At 29.2% G+C, this 15,570-nt stretch overlaps 2 protein-coding genes across 2 annotated transcripts; one reads left to right on the top strand and one right to left on the bottom strand.

Moving 5' to 3' along the window:
- The first annotated feature begins 5,481 nt into the window (after window positions 1–5,481).
- Window positions 5,482–14,907, top strand: LOC118069893 (uncharacterized). Its single transcript, XM_035088238.1, has 4 exons — window positions 5,482–5,826; window positions 5,929–6,144; window positions 12,764–13,169; window positions 14,592–14,907. The coding sequence occupies exons 1-4, from the start codon at window positions 5,482–5,484 to the stop codon at window positions 14,789–14,791; spliced, it is 1,167 nt and encodes a 388-aa protein (XP_034944129.1). The 3' UTR covers window positions 14,792–14,907.
- LOC118069890 (uncharacterized) lies at window positions 13,497–14,000 on the bottom strand. Its single transcript, XM_035088236.1, has 2 exons — window positions 13,910–14,000; window positions 13,497–13,823 (listed from the first exon to the last, which is right to left on the bottom strand). Exons 1-2 carry the CDS (start codon window positions 13,953–13,955, stop codon window positions 13,537–13,539), a joined length of 333 nt encoding a protein of 110 aa, XP_034944127.1. The 5' UTR covers window positions 13,956–14,000; the 3' UTR covers window positions 13,497–13,536.
- Window positions 14,908–15,570: the final 663 nt, after the last annotated feature.

The following is a 15,570-nucleotide window of genomic DNA, read 5'->3' as shown; positions in this document are numbered from 1 at the left end:
TGTAGGAAATTCTTATGAAAAAAGTTGATGGTAGAAATGCAATAGAAGAGAAATTGTATCCTACTGAATTGAAGAAAAAGGGAGGATAAAAAATTTAAAGGATAGAATTCAAAATTTATGTGTTCATATGAATTATTGCACTAATTATCTTACTTACATCTCCTCACTTATTACTTTTTAGATTTTATAAGTTAAAACCAGAAAAGGCGCAAAAATCTAATATGCCGGACAATTTAAGGTGCCGCTTCCAATTCTGAACCTGCGTGGATGTTATGCGCGACGATCGATCGTACATTTCGCGCTGTCATTATGCCGTGTCGGTATTATGCCGACCGAGTTTCTCGGTATCGAAAACGACAAATATTTATGTACATTTTTAGTTGATAGGTGATACATAGAATGTATTACCGATGGTTTTACGTTTTAAAAAAAATCGTTATACTTTTTTTGAAAACTAATTCATGTCCTTCAATCAATAATTTTGTTTATATCTTAAGATCGGTAAGACATAACAATTTTTTTTTCATTGAGTTGATAGTTAAATACTACCAGACTGAAGACTATTATACAGTACTAGACATAAATGCTGTGTGATTTTCTATATGACGGTATAGGAAAATCGCCTGTAGAACCCTTAAAAAATTGAACAGAATTTATGTCTGGTACTGTACTATCTATACACAGATAGTGATGTCTGTTCTAAAATTCCATGTCGTAGTAACGGAGTCGAATGATACATATTCCGTTTGTTGTGCAAAAAATCGTGAAATCACACCAAAAACAGCCCTAACGGACTTCACAAAAATACGCGCCAAGTATGAATAATGAAGACGATAATCTTCGTTCATCAAGTGCAATTTCTATAAAACTTCTTTACGAACAACTACAAAAATGCATGAAATCATTGCAGCCAAGTATTTAAACATAAAGATTAATTATATTTAATAAAATCAAATAGAAATGTTTTTTAATTTTCGTTAAATTATTATGTAATTTTCTACATAAATTACGCGAATAAGTGGTCATAATTGTATGCAGTATGGACTAGAACTAATGATCATCGAAAATCGTAGAATGGATAAATCGAGGATTCGGCATTAATATTTTTTTTTGTAGTATTATGGGGCAAAATTATCAATTCCTTCTGTAATGAATAATTTAGAAAAAAATATCAATGACTGAATAATCATTAATATCGAAAATAAAATTATTAACTACACGATGAATTGATCATTTTTTTTTAAATTATCAATTAATAATGTAATTTGTAATTTAATGGATCCAACTACAAATTAATGGAGTAATTTGTAATTTCTTAGATCCAATTACAAATTAACGGAGTAATTTGTAATTTTATAGATCAAATTACAAATTACTTTTGTAATTGATAATATTTTTAGTGAAATTACAAATTACAGGAGTAATTTAAAATTTTTTTGCCGAATTACAAAATACAAAATTAATTTGTAATTTAATAAATTAAATTTTTAAATTAGTCATTTGTTATTTTACTAAGAATTGATTTAACTTTTCATTTATTCTGTAATGAACGAATCACGTTCTTATAATAAGACAAGAAGAATGTTTTAATATGTATATCAACGATTCAACTTATGGTTCAATACTAAATTATGTGTTCTAAAGTTCACACATATATTTTGACCATAGAACACGTGTTTATGACAACTTATTCATGTTTTAATGTCCGTCAAGATTTTTTAACGTTAAATCATACAATTAAACGTTCTAACTTATGTTTTAATGATTAAATATATGTTTACGAACTTATTTATGTTCGAATAGTCGAATATGTATTCTAATGTTCCGGTTTATGTTCTTATAATAGAGAATGCATTCTCAAAATTTTTTTAATGTTCTAATCGTCCAATACTTCGTTCAAATATTTCGTTCGCTCTGATTTATGGTCTAATGAACAAAAATATGTTTCAACGTTATATTATGTGTTCTAACGTTTCGTCTTACGTTTCGATAATCAAATATGTATTCTAACGAACTCATTCATGTTCGAATGGTCGAATATGGGTTTTAATGCTCCACATATTATTAATAAACTAGACTATGTTGCAACGTTATATTATACTTCCAACGTTTCGACATACGTTCTGATTAAATATGTGTTCTTACTCTCTCGTTTACGTTGTGATAATCAGAGATATTCGCTCATGCTGTATAAAAAAGTGAGCTATGCTTGAACTTGAACGCAACTTTTCTTTTCTATAGAATTTTTAGATGGATTATTGTAGTAAGTCAAACAGCTCTCCTTGTAGTCGTGAATAGTTTTATCGATTTAGCTATTACCTGAGTCGCTGCTGAACTAGAGTGACTTTTTGAAACGTTACGGTTTTTTTCTTGAGTACAAAACAAAACGTTGACTTCTCATCTTACAAGATGATTACCTGAGTAGCGTTGTTGGCTTTTGCAATCATTTGTAGCGAACTTTACTAGTAGACGTCAACCTCAGACCATGAATGTAATGTGAGCTCATGGTAAAGTTAGAGGGTGACTACCTAAGTTGCTCGTTGAACTACTGTGGTGTCTATATTAAAACTTTCTTTCTACCATGAGCTTTAAGAGAAGCAAAAATGAATCAGATTATCTTACCAAAAGTGGATTGTTCAAAATTGCTTGAGTTTGAGCAATCTTTGGCAGTTAGTCAGCCAATATTCATTTGAAATGCCTTGGTTGTATCTTTGCAGACGATGAATACTCTTTAGGATGAAATGTTCGTTCCAGGATTACCAAATGTAGACTCCTGATAGTTGAGTTGGAAGGTAATAATACCAAACGCACAAAATCAACACCAAATATTATTAATTGTTGTGAGAAAGTACTTTTTCAATGAATAGCTTGAACGATCAACGAAGACTAACTGCTCAGCGAATAAAAAATTCACTCAACTAGTTTGACAAGGTACAATTCAGATTTTTTCTTCTGAATAAAACAGATTGATCAGTTCCACCATGAACGAAAGAACGTCTAGTATTTGTAAAAAAATTGACCCAATTATTTATGACTTTCGTCAAGTAGAATTATAAGTGCCTTTTGGCCTGAGTTACTCATTCCGTTCAAATTATGATGTAGAATATGCAATGGCATATATTGCGAGTTACTTATCGTTGATAAACATATTTTCTGGAAAGAAGATTGCAAGGAAAACGGAAAAGGATTGAGAATGATATATTGTTTAAAGATAAATAACAACTCAAGATGTTTAATGATAATGGAAATAGTGTTCGTACAATTTATTAATTACAGGTTTCGTCACCTGTCCCCTCCCTCCACCACGCCGCACTGCTCGGCTACGGCCTGCTGCATTGAGCCCTAAAATGCCAAATTAAGTAGTAACTATTTATTCATGTCATTCAACATCACGATGAAGTCTCTTTGTAGAAGATTTATTACAATATATTATATAACGTAAAAAATTCTCTAACTTTTTGTTATATTATAAGGACATACATTTAACCTTTGTACATAATTGTGTTCAATTACATGAAATTTTTACAATTATATCAATTAACATATATGTATCACAACTTGCGGTTGCGATTCGGCTGTTCCGGTCACTCACCACGTTGTAGCTGTTGTTCCAGCCGCGCAATCCGCTGTTGCTGGAACCACTGCTCTTCCTGTTGAAGTTGTTAATGGTGCTGTAGTCGTTGTAGCTGCTGCTCCTACTGCAATTATAGTTGTTGGACTTGATGCTGCTGCAGAAGGTGCAGTTGTTCTCCTAAAATTATTTCCATGTTTTCGTAAACTGCGACAAGTTGATTGATATTAATGTATATATATATACATGTTTATCGTATAGTATAAGGAAAGTCGGTTGAAATCTCCCTTTTCGATTTCGAAGTTTGTTTCATGGGTAAACAATTTATTCTGTAAACATTCTTTTCTGTACATTGTATAGAACTACAATGCACTATTTTGAGAATTTTTAATTACTAACAATAAAAAAATTTTGTAGTAGTAAAAACTCTAAGCTAGAGTGTATCGTACAGTCAGTTAGTAGGTTATGTATAAGAGTTGCACAAAACGCAAACTGGGACATTAAATACCTCTGGAACTATACTGAACATATCGGTTTTTTTTTTATTTTTTTTAGTCTGCACATATCGGTGAAGAATCACTACAATAATAATCCGTAAAAATTTTAAAAGAATCTAAAGAAAATGTATTTAGTAAAATGACGTTTTTTGTGTTTATTTCCATAATAAAAAACTCCAATTTTCAAAAAGGACATTGTGATACCTACAAGGAGAAAACAGCAATGGCAATACTGCTAGAATTCTAGAAAACTTTACTAGAAACTCCTTCACTTATATAGATGATTGTCGAATAAAGCGAAATTTACTAGAAATATCTTATCAATATAAACTCGAGACTTACGAAAGATTCTATTGAAATTCATTTCACCAGATAGTAATTTTTACAAATATTGTAGCTACTGTAATTGAATTCTTCAACAATATATTTTATCAACTTAATGTATCATCACCATAATGTTGAAAAAATATTATTTTCTCACTACTTCGGTCGAAAGTACGTATTTTAATCCCTGGTTTCAGAGAAGATAATCTAATTTTTATTCGTTGGTCAAGCTGTTCGCGCGCCATCTAGCATAGCGGGAGTAAAAATTTAGCCGCGTACACCGACACACAATACATACGTAAAAATATCCCCTTTATAATACTACCACTAGAACCCGCGACGCGTGCATCCATAACTTCGACGTTTACTTGCAATGATATAACCTCACATTTTGTTCACACTCATTAAACGCTAATTTCAATTAATAAATTACACTCATAGAGTTGTAAATAAAGTGTAGTGAAAGTAAAGTAAAGTATAAGAAGTAAAAAAATGCATGAATCGTCCGACGAGTCGAGTGATTAAGAAGAGGTCACTAAGAATTTTGATGCGAAAGCACAATTAATTGTGCAGAATGATACTCTACCAAAGAAATCTGCCGACAAATATATGTTGGTTTATAATAATTATATGAACTGGAAACAAGAAAATAAGAATTCGTTATCTAGGTCGGAGGAAAATAATTTAATTGTTTATTTTAAAAGTTTATCCTCGAAACTATGCTCAGCTACATTGTGGAGTATCCATTCCATGTTAAAATCAACACTGAATGCAAATAATAATATTAACATCAGTAAATTTTACAAATTAAAAGGACTTAGAAATAATGCAAAAGGTCATAAGTCGAAAAAATCTGCTGTTTTAACGTGGGACCAGGCAATCAGCTTCATAAATAATGCCCCGGACTACACACTTTTAGCCCATAAGGTATGTACTCATAAATATTTATTTTAATTGTATTGATTATTTAATTAATTTACTTTATTGTTATCTTTATTTTTATATTCTAAGGTTGTCTTGATTTTCGGCATTTGTGGAGCTACGTGATGCGAGGAATTGAAAGAGCTTGGAGATTCTGACGTCGAAGATATGATTGGAAATTACCTTGTTTCCATAAATGATTCCAAAAATGGTCTTCCTCGTAAATTTTTAGTCGGACCACCTTTTTATGAACAAGTAAAAAGTTATATTTCATTGAGGCCTGAAGATTTTGATTCAGGGAGATTTTTTGTGCAATTCTTAAAAGGCAAATGTACTCCACAACCGATAGGGAAAAATAAAATAGGTCAAATTCCGAGAATTATCGCTGAGTTCCTGAAATTGGCTAATCCAGAACGTTACACTGGACAATGCTTACGCAGGACATCAGCGACATTGCTATCAAATTCTGGTGCTAGTATTACAATGTTGAAACAATTGGGAGGATGGAAATCGGCAAATATCGCAGAAGGTGATTCTTCTATTGATTAAAAAAAACTGTAATTGTTAATTATTTGTGAATAATTCAAATAATATGTTTGTATCTATATATTACAGGTTATATTGAAAACTCCTTGCTTAATACAAAAAATCTTTAATAAGATTACTCATGCAGATCAAGTTGTTCCTCCGTCAGATAAAAATCTTCAACAATTTACAAGTAAAACTAATCCAGCTAATTCTGAAACTTTTATTCAAAATGATCAATCTGTATCAACAGAAACTAATGATGAAGATTGTCTTGAAGAAATTGTTTTGGATGCCACTTTGACGGCAATTGATAACTCGTTTATATCAGAAAAACCCAGTATCATCACCACCTTCTTTCACTACAGCCAATAATGAGAAAATGATAATAAAATCTGACCCTAGAACAGATCGACCTTGCCACTTTTTGAAAAAACCACCAATCTCGGTTTTTGAGATACTTTATTTTTATTCTGATCATTTTTATTAGATTTTAATGATAGTTTATCATGTTTCTCAATCACTAAAGACTTTATGCTATTATTTACATGAACATCACTACAAAGTTTTGTAACTATCATTTGAAATACTAACATGAGAAAACTTTTTTTTTTTATTTACTTCTTCCATTTTATTATTAGTAAGTGTGATCTTTTTCGAATCTGCGAATATTTCAGAATTTTTATTAACCCTTTCAGTTTTTATCTGTGATACATTACCATTATTTTTAGATTTCAATCTGTTCAATCGCATACTAAGTGCTTTTTTTCATTGTTATTTAGTACATCTAAAGTTGATAATTGTAATTTCGTATGCTTGTCACTAATTAATGGAAGGGTTTGTGATTTAAAAATTTCTAGTAAATGTTTTCTTATTAATGGATAATCATAGATTAAATTTTCTGGTTTCTCATTAAATGCAAGCGAAGTTGCAAAAGCAATTGCAAATACTCCGCAATCAAGTCCGTTAGGCTGTTGCTGCACTTTTAGGAAATGTATGGTTTTTTTATTCTCAAAATAATCATGATACAAACGTTCTAAGTAAATTTTTTGGCTTGAATTTAATGTTTTATTATTAGTTGAATCATATATATACAGATTTTTTGCGTCGTAAATTGTACATATCTAATGTTTATCTTTACTATATAATATTTGGATATTTTTTTTCCATGAATCAATCTTTTCAGGTCTTTGAACTAATACGGTGTCTTGATGAAAAAAAGTAGTATGAGTATTTATCGAATTGCCAAAAAAAGTCATGTGAAGGTCTGTTAGTTTCAAACTTTCTCTTAGAATCCTTATAATATCATGATCTGCCGTAGCGAAATTCATTCAAGATCTTCTATGAGGATTATGACATAGGAACTCTGAAATTGTTTGTAAATTTTGTGGTGATTTTCCATAAGCTAAACTGGTAGCAAATGCAATGGCAAAAACACTACAATCATACTTATTTCTTTGCTGTTGAACATTTGGAAAAATGATTGGTTTATTTTTATATGGAAAATTTGGATATAATTGATTTAATACAAACTGGAAATGACTATCTATATTTCTTATATTTTCTGAATCAAAAATGTAAATTGAGTTTGTGTCATAGTAACTACAAACCCAGTGCCCTCCAAGCATAGTATTCTCTGATAAATGACCCACAGGAAGGCTTGTTTTATGTAATATTTTAATATGTTTTTTATCGTTTGGTATTGTATTGCCCTTACCATATGTTTGCAAATCTATACAACTCCGGAACTCATATCCGAACTATTGATGCAATAATCGAGCGAAATAATCAATATGGTCATCTTCCAACCATTCGTTATTAACAATTATTTTCTGCAATTGATCTTCTAACATCTTGATTGTACTTTTTTGTAATAATAAATTCAATTTTTTTTTTTAGAAGACTAAAATTGCTAATTATGTATCAATCAAGATTCTGTCGCACAGCAGACTAGAATCCCAAAAGACATTCACTGAATTACAGTTGCTTAGAGAAGAGAAACTTATGATATTAATAATTTATAACCTAATTAAGAAATCAAACGTATTAATTATATCTAAATAATATCTGGTAAATAGTGGAATATGATCTGTCAAAGATATAAACTTTTACAAACATAACCACTATCACAATAATAGAAATATTATCACTTTCAATAACTACTAAATAACTAAATAGTATAATATATTCAATAAAAATTAAAAACTAAGTTTAATTATTAAACTAATATAGAAAATTTATAAAAAGCAGATATTTATTCTCACAAAATATCTTAATCGTTGTACGTTTCACATATGTCATGTATGACAGCTGTTTATGTACACCAAAAAAAATGTAAAGGCGGACTTGCAATAAATGACAGGATTTACCAATTGTAGTTCTGAAAACATATAATAGGTATCATACACTGTAATTGCTGGCAACGCTGCACCTCTGGTAGTAAGCAGTAGAAACTCGTGCAATATAGCCTCAGTTTCATAAATTAAGTGAATAAACGATAGACCAATTTTAATACTATCCACAAGTGTCTTAAAACCGAAAAGTGTTTTGTATTTTTGTAATTTTTCGAAAAATTTATTGTTGTGTCTATCATCATAGTTACTAAGTTTATTATTTGCTGACAAGTTTAAAGTTTAAAATCGTTAGAAATACAGTATAAATTACACTTGAGTTTACATTAAAGAGCAACATTAAAGGTTACAATATCATTTTTGGGGTAAACATAAATTAAAGATATCTTGAATTTCATAAAGCTGAATGCAATAGACGAAAGTCGCAGAAAACAGTCGTAAATAAATAAAATAGAAACTTATTACTACACAAGTTGAACGTTCAAGTGATTAATGCCACAAAAGTTTTTAGTAAAACAGTTTTTAATTGGTGTTACTACCTCAAACATCAATATGGAGAAGAATGTAAATCAATTTATTGTATTGATAAAATTTATTGAACGGCTTATGATACTGCGAATCCATTTTGAAAATTTTAATCATATTGGTTGTATGATCCTAACTTTGACATAATCAAAAAGTACTCTTCGGCGTGTAATCGCATGATAGAATCACATGAATGACGTGTGGAATATAATACCAGAAGATATATAAATAATTATGATCATGACAAATATTTGTGGATTAAAACCGGTAGAAATATGAAACAGCAGCCTCATGTATTCATTGAAGTTCATAAAAATAAATTAAAAATAATTTTCCTTGATAATTATAAGGTTATACCTTCATATAAAAATGCCTTAAGGCAAATGATTGTAACAAATTTGCTACAATCATCAACTCTTTACCGGCAGTATTACTTCCTTCATCAATAAAAAATGTTATTAATAATTTAAATGATCCAAGAATATTTAAAGTTACAGAAGATAAATATTTTTTTTATTAAACACCTGAAAGTGAATATGATAAAATTGTTATTCCTAACTATGATGAAAATGACATTTTCAATTCTATGTCTAAAAAGTGAGAGAGTAAAGCTTACTAATTCAAAGAGCAATGTATAGAAAATCAACTTAGTTCAGAATTCTATGGAGACATCCATAAAATAAGTGTGAAGGAACAAAAGTAAACTCCTAAACAGAAGGAGATTCCTAACCTCAAATTTCCGAAAAACATCGAATTAAATAACAGTTGAGTCGATTATTCTATAATATGACTTCTGCAATTCAATAATTAACATCCTAGCACGTGGAAAGTTTTCATCTGTAATAGCTCAAATATTATCGTGCTCATAAAGAAGAAGAGTTATCTTTAAAAAACACTCATTCTGTCACATAATTTAACAGTTGAACAAAAATGTTCGATGAATGCACCTGAATTTTGTTATATATTTCTATTTATTGCAAAAACATTACTTAATTAGCAATGATTAAGGTATAATGACTCAAGGTCTACATATTATTTAGTAAAATGCTAAATGAGGTGTAAAGAAAATATTTGAAATGATATAAGACATCCGAGATTATTACCTAGAAAACAAATTTTGGATATTATGATTAAACTAATGAGTCTAACTAATAGTGGGGTTCAATTTCATGCTGTCACTACATTTTTGTTGTTGTTTATTCTAGTAGTTGTATACTATGAACGCCATTGACTAATTTCAATGATATTAATTCATTAATAAATACATTTGAAGACCCTATAGTTATTGTACGAGATACCGCTCTTCGTGCTCTAATGATACTTTACAAAAGTTTTCCAACAGAAGAATCTGATAAATAATTTTATTGTAAAATAAGACTCAATAACAACTTCGGAAAATTAGTAAATTAATTAAAATGTATATTAATGATTGACAGCAATTAATAAAAGGAAAGAATCCGTGCGGTCAACTCAAGTCTCAGACAAAAACTGGAGATAAACAAACTCTCCCCTCGTTGCTATAAACAATCTAATCATCAAGCAATCGTTGCTAACTAACAAACTGTCGTTAGTCTTATAGTCATTAGATGGCGACATACAAATATTTTACAATATCATTTATTAATAAGGATAATATTGTTTCAGCTAATGAAATATAGAATGTAGCAGTGTTTATTATAATAGTTTTTTTACTATTTTTATCAAATCGTCTATTCAAAAGACTTAATCTATCTTATGGAAAAAAAAATAAATTAAATCAATTGAATTTAGTCGATTCAAACAATTTTATTCCCTCAACAATGTCCAGGAAGTACTTCGAGTACTAACGTTAGGTCAATTTATTATTTACAAAGTGGGCATTAATTTTCTTTAGAAACAACTTTTCTTTAAAACCGTTCACACAAATATATCTGACTTAAGTCAGACATTACCATTACCAAACTTATCAAAGTAAGCTTTACGAGGTATTTGAAAATATTTTACTTAGTTAGATTAATTTCTGTTCTCTCAATGCTTCTAACAGGCTCGAATGTATTAATCAAATTTTATATATTTGTCATGATCATAATTATTTATATATCTTCTGGTATTATATTCCACACGTCATTCATGTGATTCTATCATGCGATTACACGCCGAAGAGTACTTTTTGATTATGTCAAAGTTAGGATCATACAACCAATATGATTAAAATTTTCAAAATGGATTCGCAGTATCTTAAGCCGTTCAATAAATTTTATCAATACAATAAATTGATTTACATTCTTCTCCATATTGATGTTTGAGGTAGTAACACCAATTAAAAACTGTTTTACTAAAAACTTTTGTGGCATTAATCACTTGAACGTTCAACTTGTGTAGTAATAAGTTTCTATTTTATTTATTTACTACTGTTTTCTGCGACTTTCGTCTATTGCATTCAGCTTTATGAAATTCAAGATATCTTTAATTTATGTTTACCCCAAAAATGATATTGTAACCTTTAATGTTGCTCTTTAATGTAAACTCAAGTGTAATTTATACTGTATTTCTAACGATTTTAAACTTTAAACTTGTCAGCAAATAATAAACTTAGTAACTATGATGATAGACACAACAATAAATTTTTCGAAAAATTACAAAAATACAAAACACTTTTCGGTTTTAAGACACTTGTGGATAGTATTAAAATTGGTCTATCGTTTATTCACTTAATTTATGAAACTGAGGCTATATTGCACGAGTTTCTACTGCTTACTACCAGAGGTGCAGCCTTGCCAGCAATTACAGTGTATGATACCTATTATATGTTTTCAGAACTACAATTGGTAAATCCTGTCATTTATTGCAAGTCCGCCTTCACATTTTTTTTGGTGTACATAAACAGCTGTCATACATGACATATGTGAAACGTACAACGATTAAGATATTTTGTGAGAATAAATATCTGCTTTTTATAAATTTTCTATATTAGTTTAATAATTAAACTTAGTTTTTAATTTTTATTGAATATATTATACTATTTAGTTATTTAGTAGTTATTGAAAGTGATAATATTTCTATTATTGTGATAGTGGTTATGTTTGTAAAAGTTTATATCTTTGACAGATCATATTCCACTATTTACCAGATATTATTTAGATATAATTAATACGTTTGATTTCTTAATTAGGTTATAAATTATTAATATCATAAGTTTCTCTTCTCTAAGCAACTGTAATTCAGTGAATGTCTTTTGGGATTCTAGTCTGCTGTGCGACAGAATCTTGATTGATACATAATTAGCAATTTTAGTCTTCTAAAAAAAAAAATTGAATTTATTATTACAAAAAAGTACAATCAAGATGTTAGAAGATCAATTGCAGAAAATAATTGTTAATAACGAATGGTTGGAAGATGACCATATTGATTATTTCGCTCGATTATTGCATCAATAGTTCGGATATGAGTTCCGGAGTTGTATAGATTTGCAAACATATGGTAAGGGCAATACAATACCAAACGATAAAAAACATATTAAAATATTACATAAAACAAGCCTTCCTGTGGGTCATTTATCAGAGAATACTATGCTTGGAGGGCACTGGGTTTGTAGTTACTATGACACAAACTCAATTTACATTTTTGATTCAGAAAATATAAGAAATATAGATAGTCATTTCCAGTTTGTATTAAATCAATTATATCCAAATTTTCCATATAAAAATAAACCAATCATTTTTCCAAATGTTCAACAGCAAAGAAATAAGTATGATTGTAGTGTTTTTGCCATTGCATTTGCTACCAGTTTAGCTTATGGAAAATCACCACAAAATTTACAAACAATTTCAGAGTTCCTATGTCATAATCCTCATAGATCTTAAATGAATTTCGCTACGGCAGATCATGATATTATAAGGATTCTAAGAGAAAGTTTGAAACTAACAGACCTTCACATGACTTTTTTTGGCAATTCGATAAATACTCATACTACTTTTTTTCATCAAGACACCGTATTAGTTCAAAGACCTGAAAAGATTGATTCATGGAAAAAAAATATCCAAATATTACATAGTAAAGATAAACATTAGATATGTACAATTTACGACGCAAAAAATCTGTATATATATGATTCAACTAATAATAAAACATTAAATTCAAGCCAAAAAATTTACTTAGAACGTTTGTATCATGATTATTTTGAGAATAAAAAACCCATACATTTCCTAAAAGTGCAGCAACAGCCTAACGGACTTGATTGCGGAGTATTTGCAATTGCTTTTGCAACTTCGCTTGCATTTAATGAGAAACCAGAAAATTTAATCTATGATTATCCATTAATAAGAAAACATTTACTAGAAATTTTTAAATCACAAACCCTTCCATTAATTAGTGACAAGCATACGAAATTACAATTATCAACTTTAGATGTACTAAATAACAATGAAAAAAAAGCACTTAGTATGCGATTGAACAGATTGAAATCTAAAAATAATGGTAATGTATCACAGATAAAAACTGAAAGCATTAATAAAAATTCTGAAATATTCGCAGATTCGAAAAAGATCACACTTACTAATAATAAAATGGAAGAAGTAAATAAAAAAAAAAAGTTTTCTCATGTTAGTATTTCAAATGATAGTTCGAATAAAAATTTTCACAATAACAAAAAACTTTGTAGTGATGTTCATGTAAATAATAGCATAAAGTCTTTAGTGATTGAGAAACATGATAAACTATCATTAAAATCTAATAAAAATGATCAGAATAAAAATAAAGTATCTCAAAAACCGAGATTGGTGGTTTTTTCAAAAAGTGGCAAGGTCGATCTGTTCTAGGGTCAGAATTTATTATCATTTCCTCATTATTGGCTGTAGTGAAAGAAGGTGGTGATGATACTGGGTTTTTCTGATATAAACGAGTTATCAATTGCCGTCAAAGTGGCATCCAAAACAATTTCTTCAAGACAATCTTCATCATTAGTTTCTGTTGATACAGATTGATCATTTTGAATAAAAGTTTCAGAATTAGCTGGATTAGTTTTACTTGTAAATTGTTGAAGATTTTTATCTGACGGAGGAACAACTTGATCTGCATGAGTAATCTTATTAAAGATTTTTTGTCTATTAAGCAAGGAGTTTTCAATATAACCTGTAATATATAGATACAAACATATTATTTGAATTATTCACAAATAATTAACAATTACAGTTTTTTTTAATCAATAGAAGAATCACCTTCTGCGATATTTGCCGATTTCCATCCTCCCAATTGTTTCAACATTGTAATACTAGCACCAGAATTTGATAGCAATGTCGCTGATGTCCTGCGTAAGCATTGTCGAGTGTAACGTTCTGGATTAGCCAATTTCAGGAACTCAGCGATAATTCTCGGAATTTGACCTATTTTATTTTTCCCTATCGGTTGTCGAGTACATTTGCCTTTTAAGAATTGCACAAAAAATCTCCCTGAATCAAAATCTTCAGGCCTCAATGAAATATAACTTTTTACTTGTTCATAAAAAGGTGGTCCGACTAAAAATTTACGAGGAAGACCATTTTTGGAATCATTTATGGAAACAAGGTAATTTCCAATCATATCTTCGACGTCAGAAACTCCAAGCTCTTTCAATTCCTCGCATCTCGTAGCTCCACAAATGCCGAAAATTAAGACAACCTTAAAATATAAAAATAAAGATAACAATAAAGTAAATTAATTAAATAATCAATACAATTTAAATAAATATTTATAAGTACATACTTTATGGGCTAAATGTGTGTAGTCTGGGGCATTATTTATGAAGCTGATTGCCTGGTCCCACGTTAAAACAGCAGATTTTTTCGACTCATGACCTTTTGCATTATTTTTAAGAAAAAGCACTTAGTATGCGATTGAACAGATTGAAATCTAAAAATAATGGTAATGTATCACAGATAAAAACTGAAAGGGTTAATAAAAATTCTGAAATATTCGCAGATTCGAAAAAGATCACACTTACTAATAATAAAATGGAAGAAGTAAATAAAAAAAAAGAAAGTTTTCTCATGTTAGTATTTCAAATGATTGTACGAATAAAAATTTTCACAATAACAGAAAACTTTGTAGTGATATTCATGTAAATAATAGCATAAAGTCTTTAGTGATTGAGAAATATGATAAACTATCATTAAAATCTAATAAAAATGATCAGAATAAAAATAAAGTATCTCAAAAACAGGTAAAAAGCTATGAGTATGATGATAGTGTTAATACGAAATTAATTAATAATGATACTGTAAATACATTAAATGATGATTATACATTACCATCGGTAACTATTGATAAACTAGATAATGATAAAAACGAGGAAACACGAAAACAGATAAAACGTTGCAAGTATGACGATACCGTCAATACACAATTAACTAATAAATAAACAATTAATTAATAATAAATTAAAAAGCTTAAATGACACAGTTTGTTCAATAAATTCTGAAAGCTGTAATGTAAGTAGATTATCACCGGTTTTTCAAACACCATCGGCTATTGATAAGACTAATAACATTACTAGCGCATTAATCAACAAAAATACTAATCAATCGAAAGCAATTAAAACTACGCTCAATAAAGAAATCTATATATGAAAATTACAAAAAGTTTTGGATGATGATACTTCTTCGTTAGGTGATTCTGTTGAACATCGACTACAATCCGAACGAATTATCAATTGGTGTTTTGCTTAACGAAACATTTATGTTAATCAGGCAAAAAATTGTATTAATCAGCTTCGAGAGAAGTCTAACTCTTATTATACAATTTACCGCGCTTCCAAAGGAATCAGCGTACAATTAAGAAATTTATGTAGAAAATCACTTTACACTCGTACAACTGAGGCTTACTTTCGTAATACAGCATACGG

Source organism: Chelonus insularis, unplaced genomic scaffold (assembly GCF_013357705.1).
Source record: "Chelonus insularis isolate UGA/USDA-ARS -01 unplaced genomic scaffold, ASM1335770v1 contig_46_pilon, whole genome shotgun sequence".
Classification (NCBI taxonomy): Eukaryota; Metazoa; Arthropoda; class Insecta; order Hymenoptera; family Braconidae; genus Chelonus; species Chelonus insularis.
This window is presented reverse-complemented; position numbering and strand designations above follow the sequence as displayed.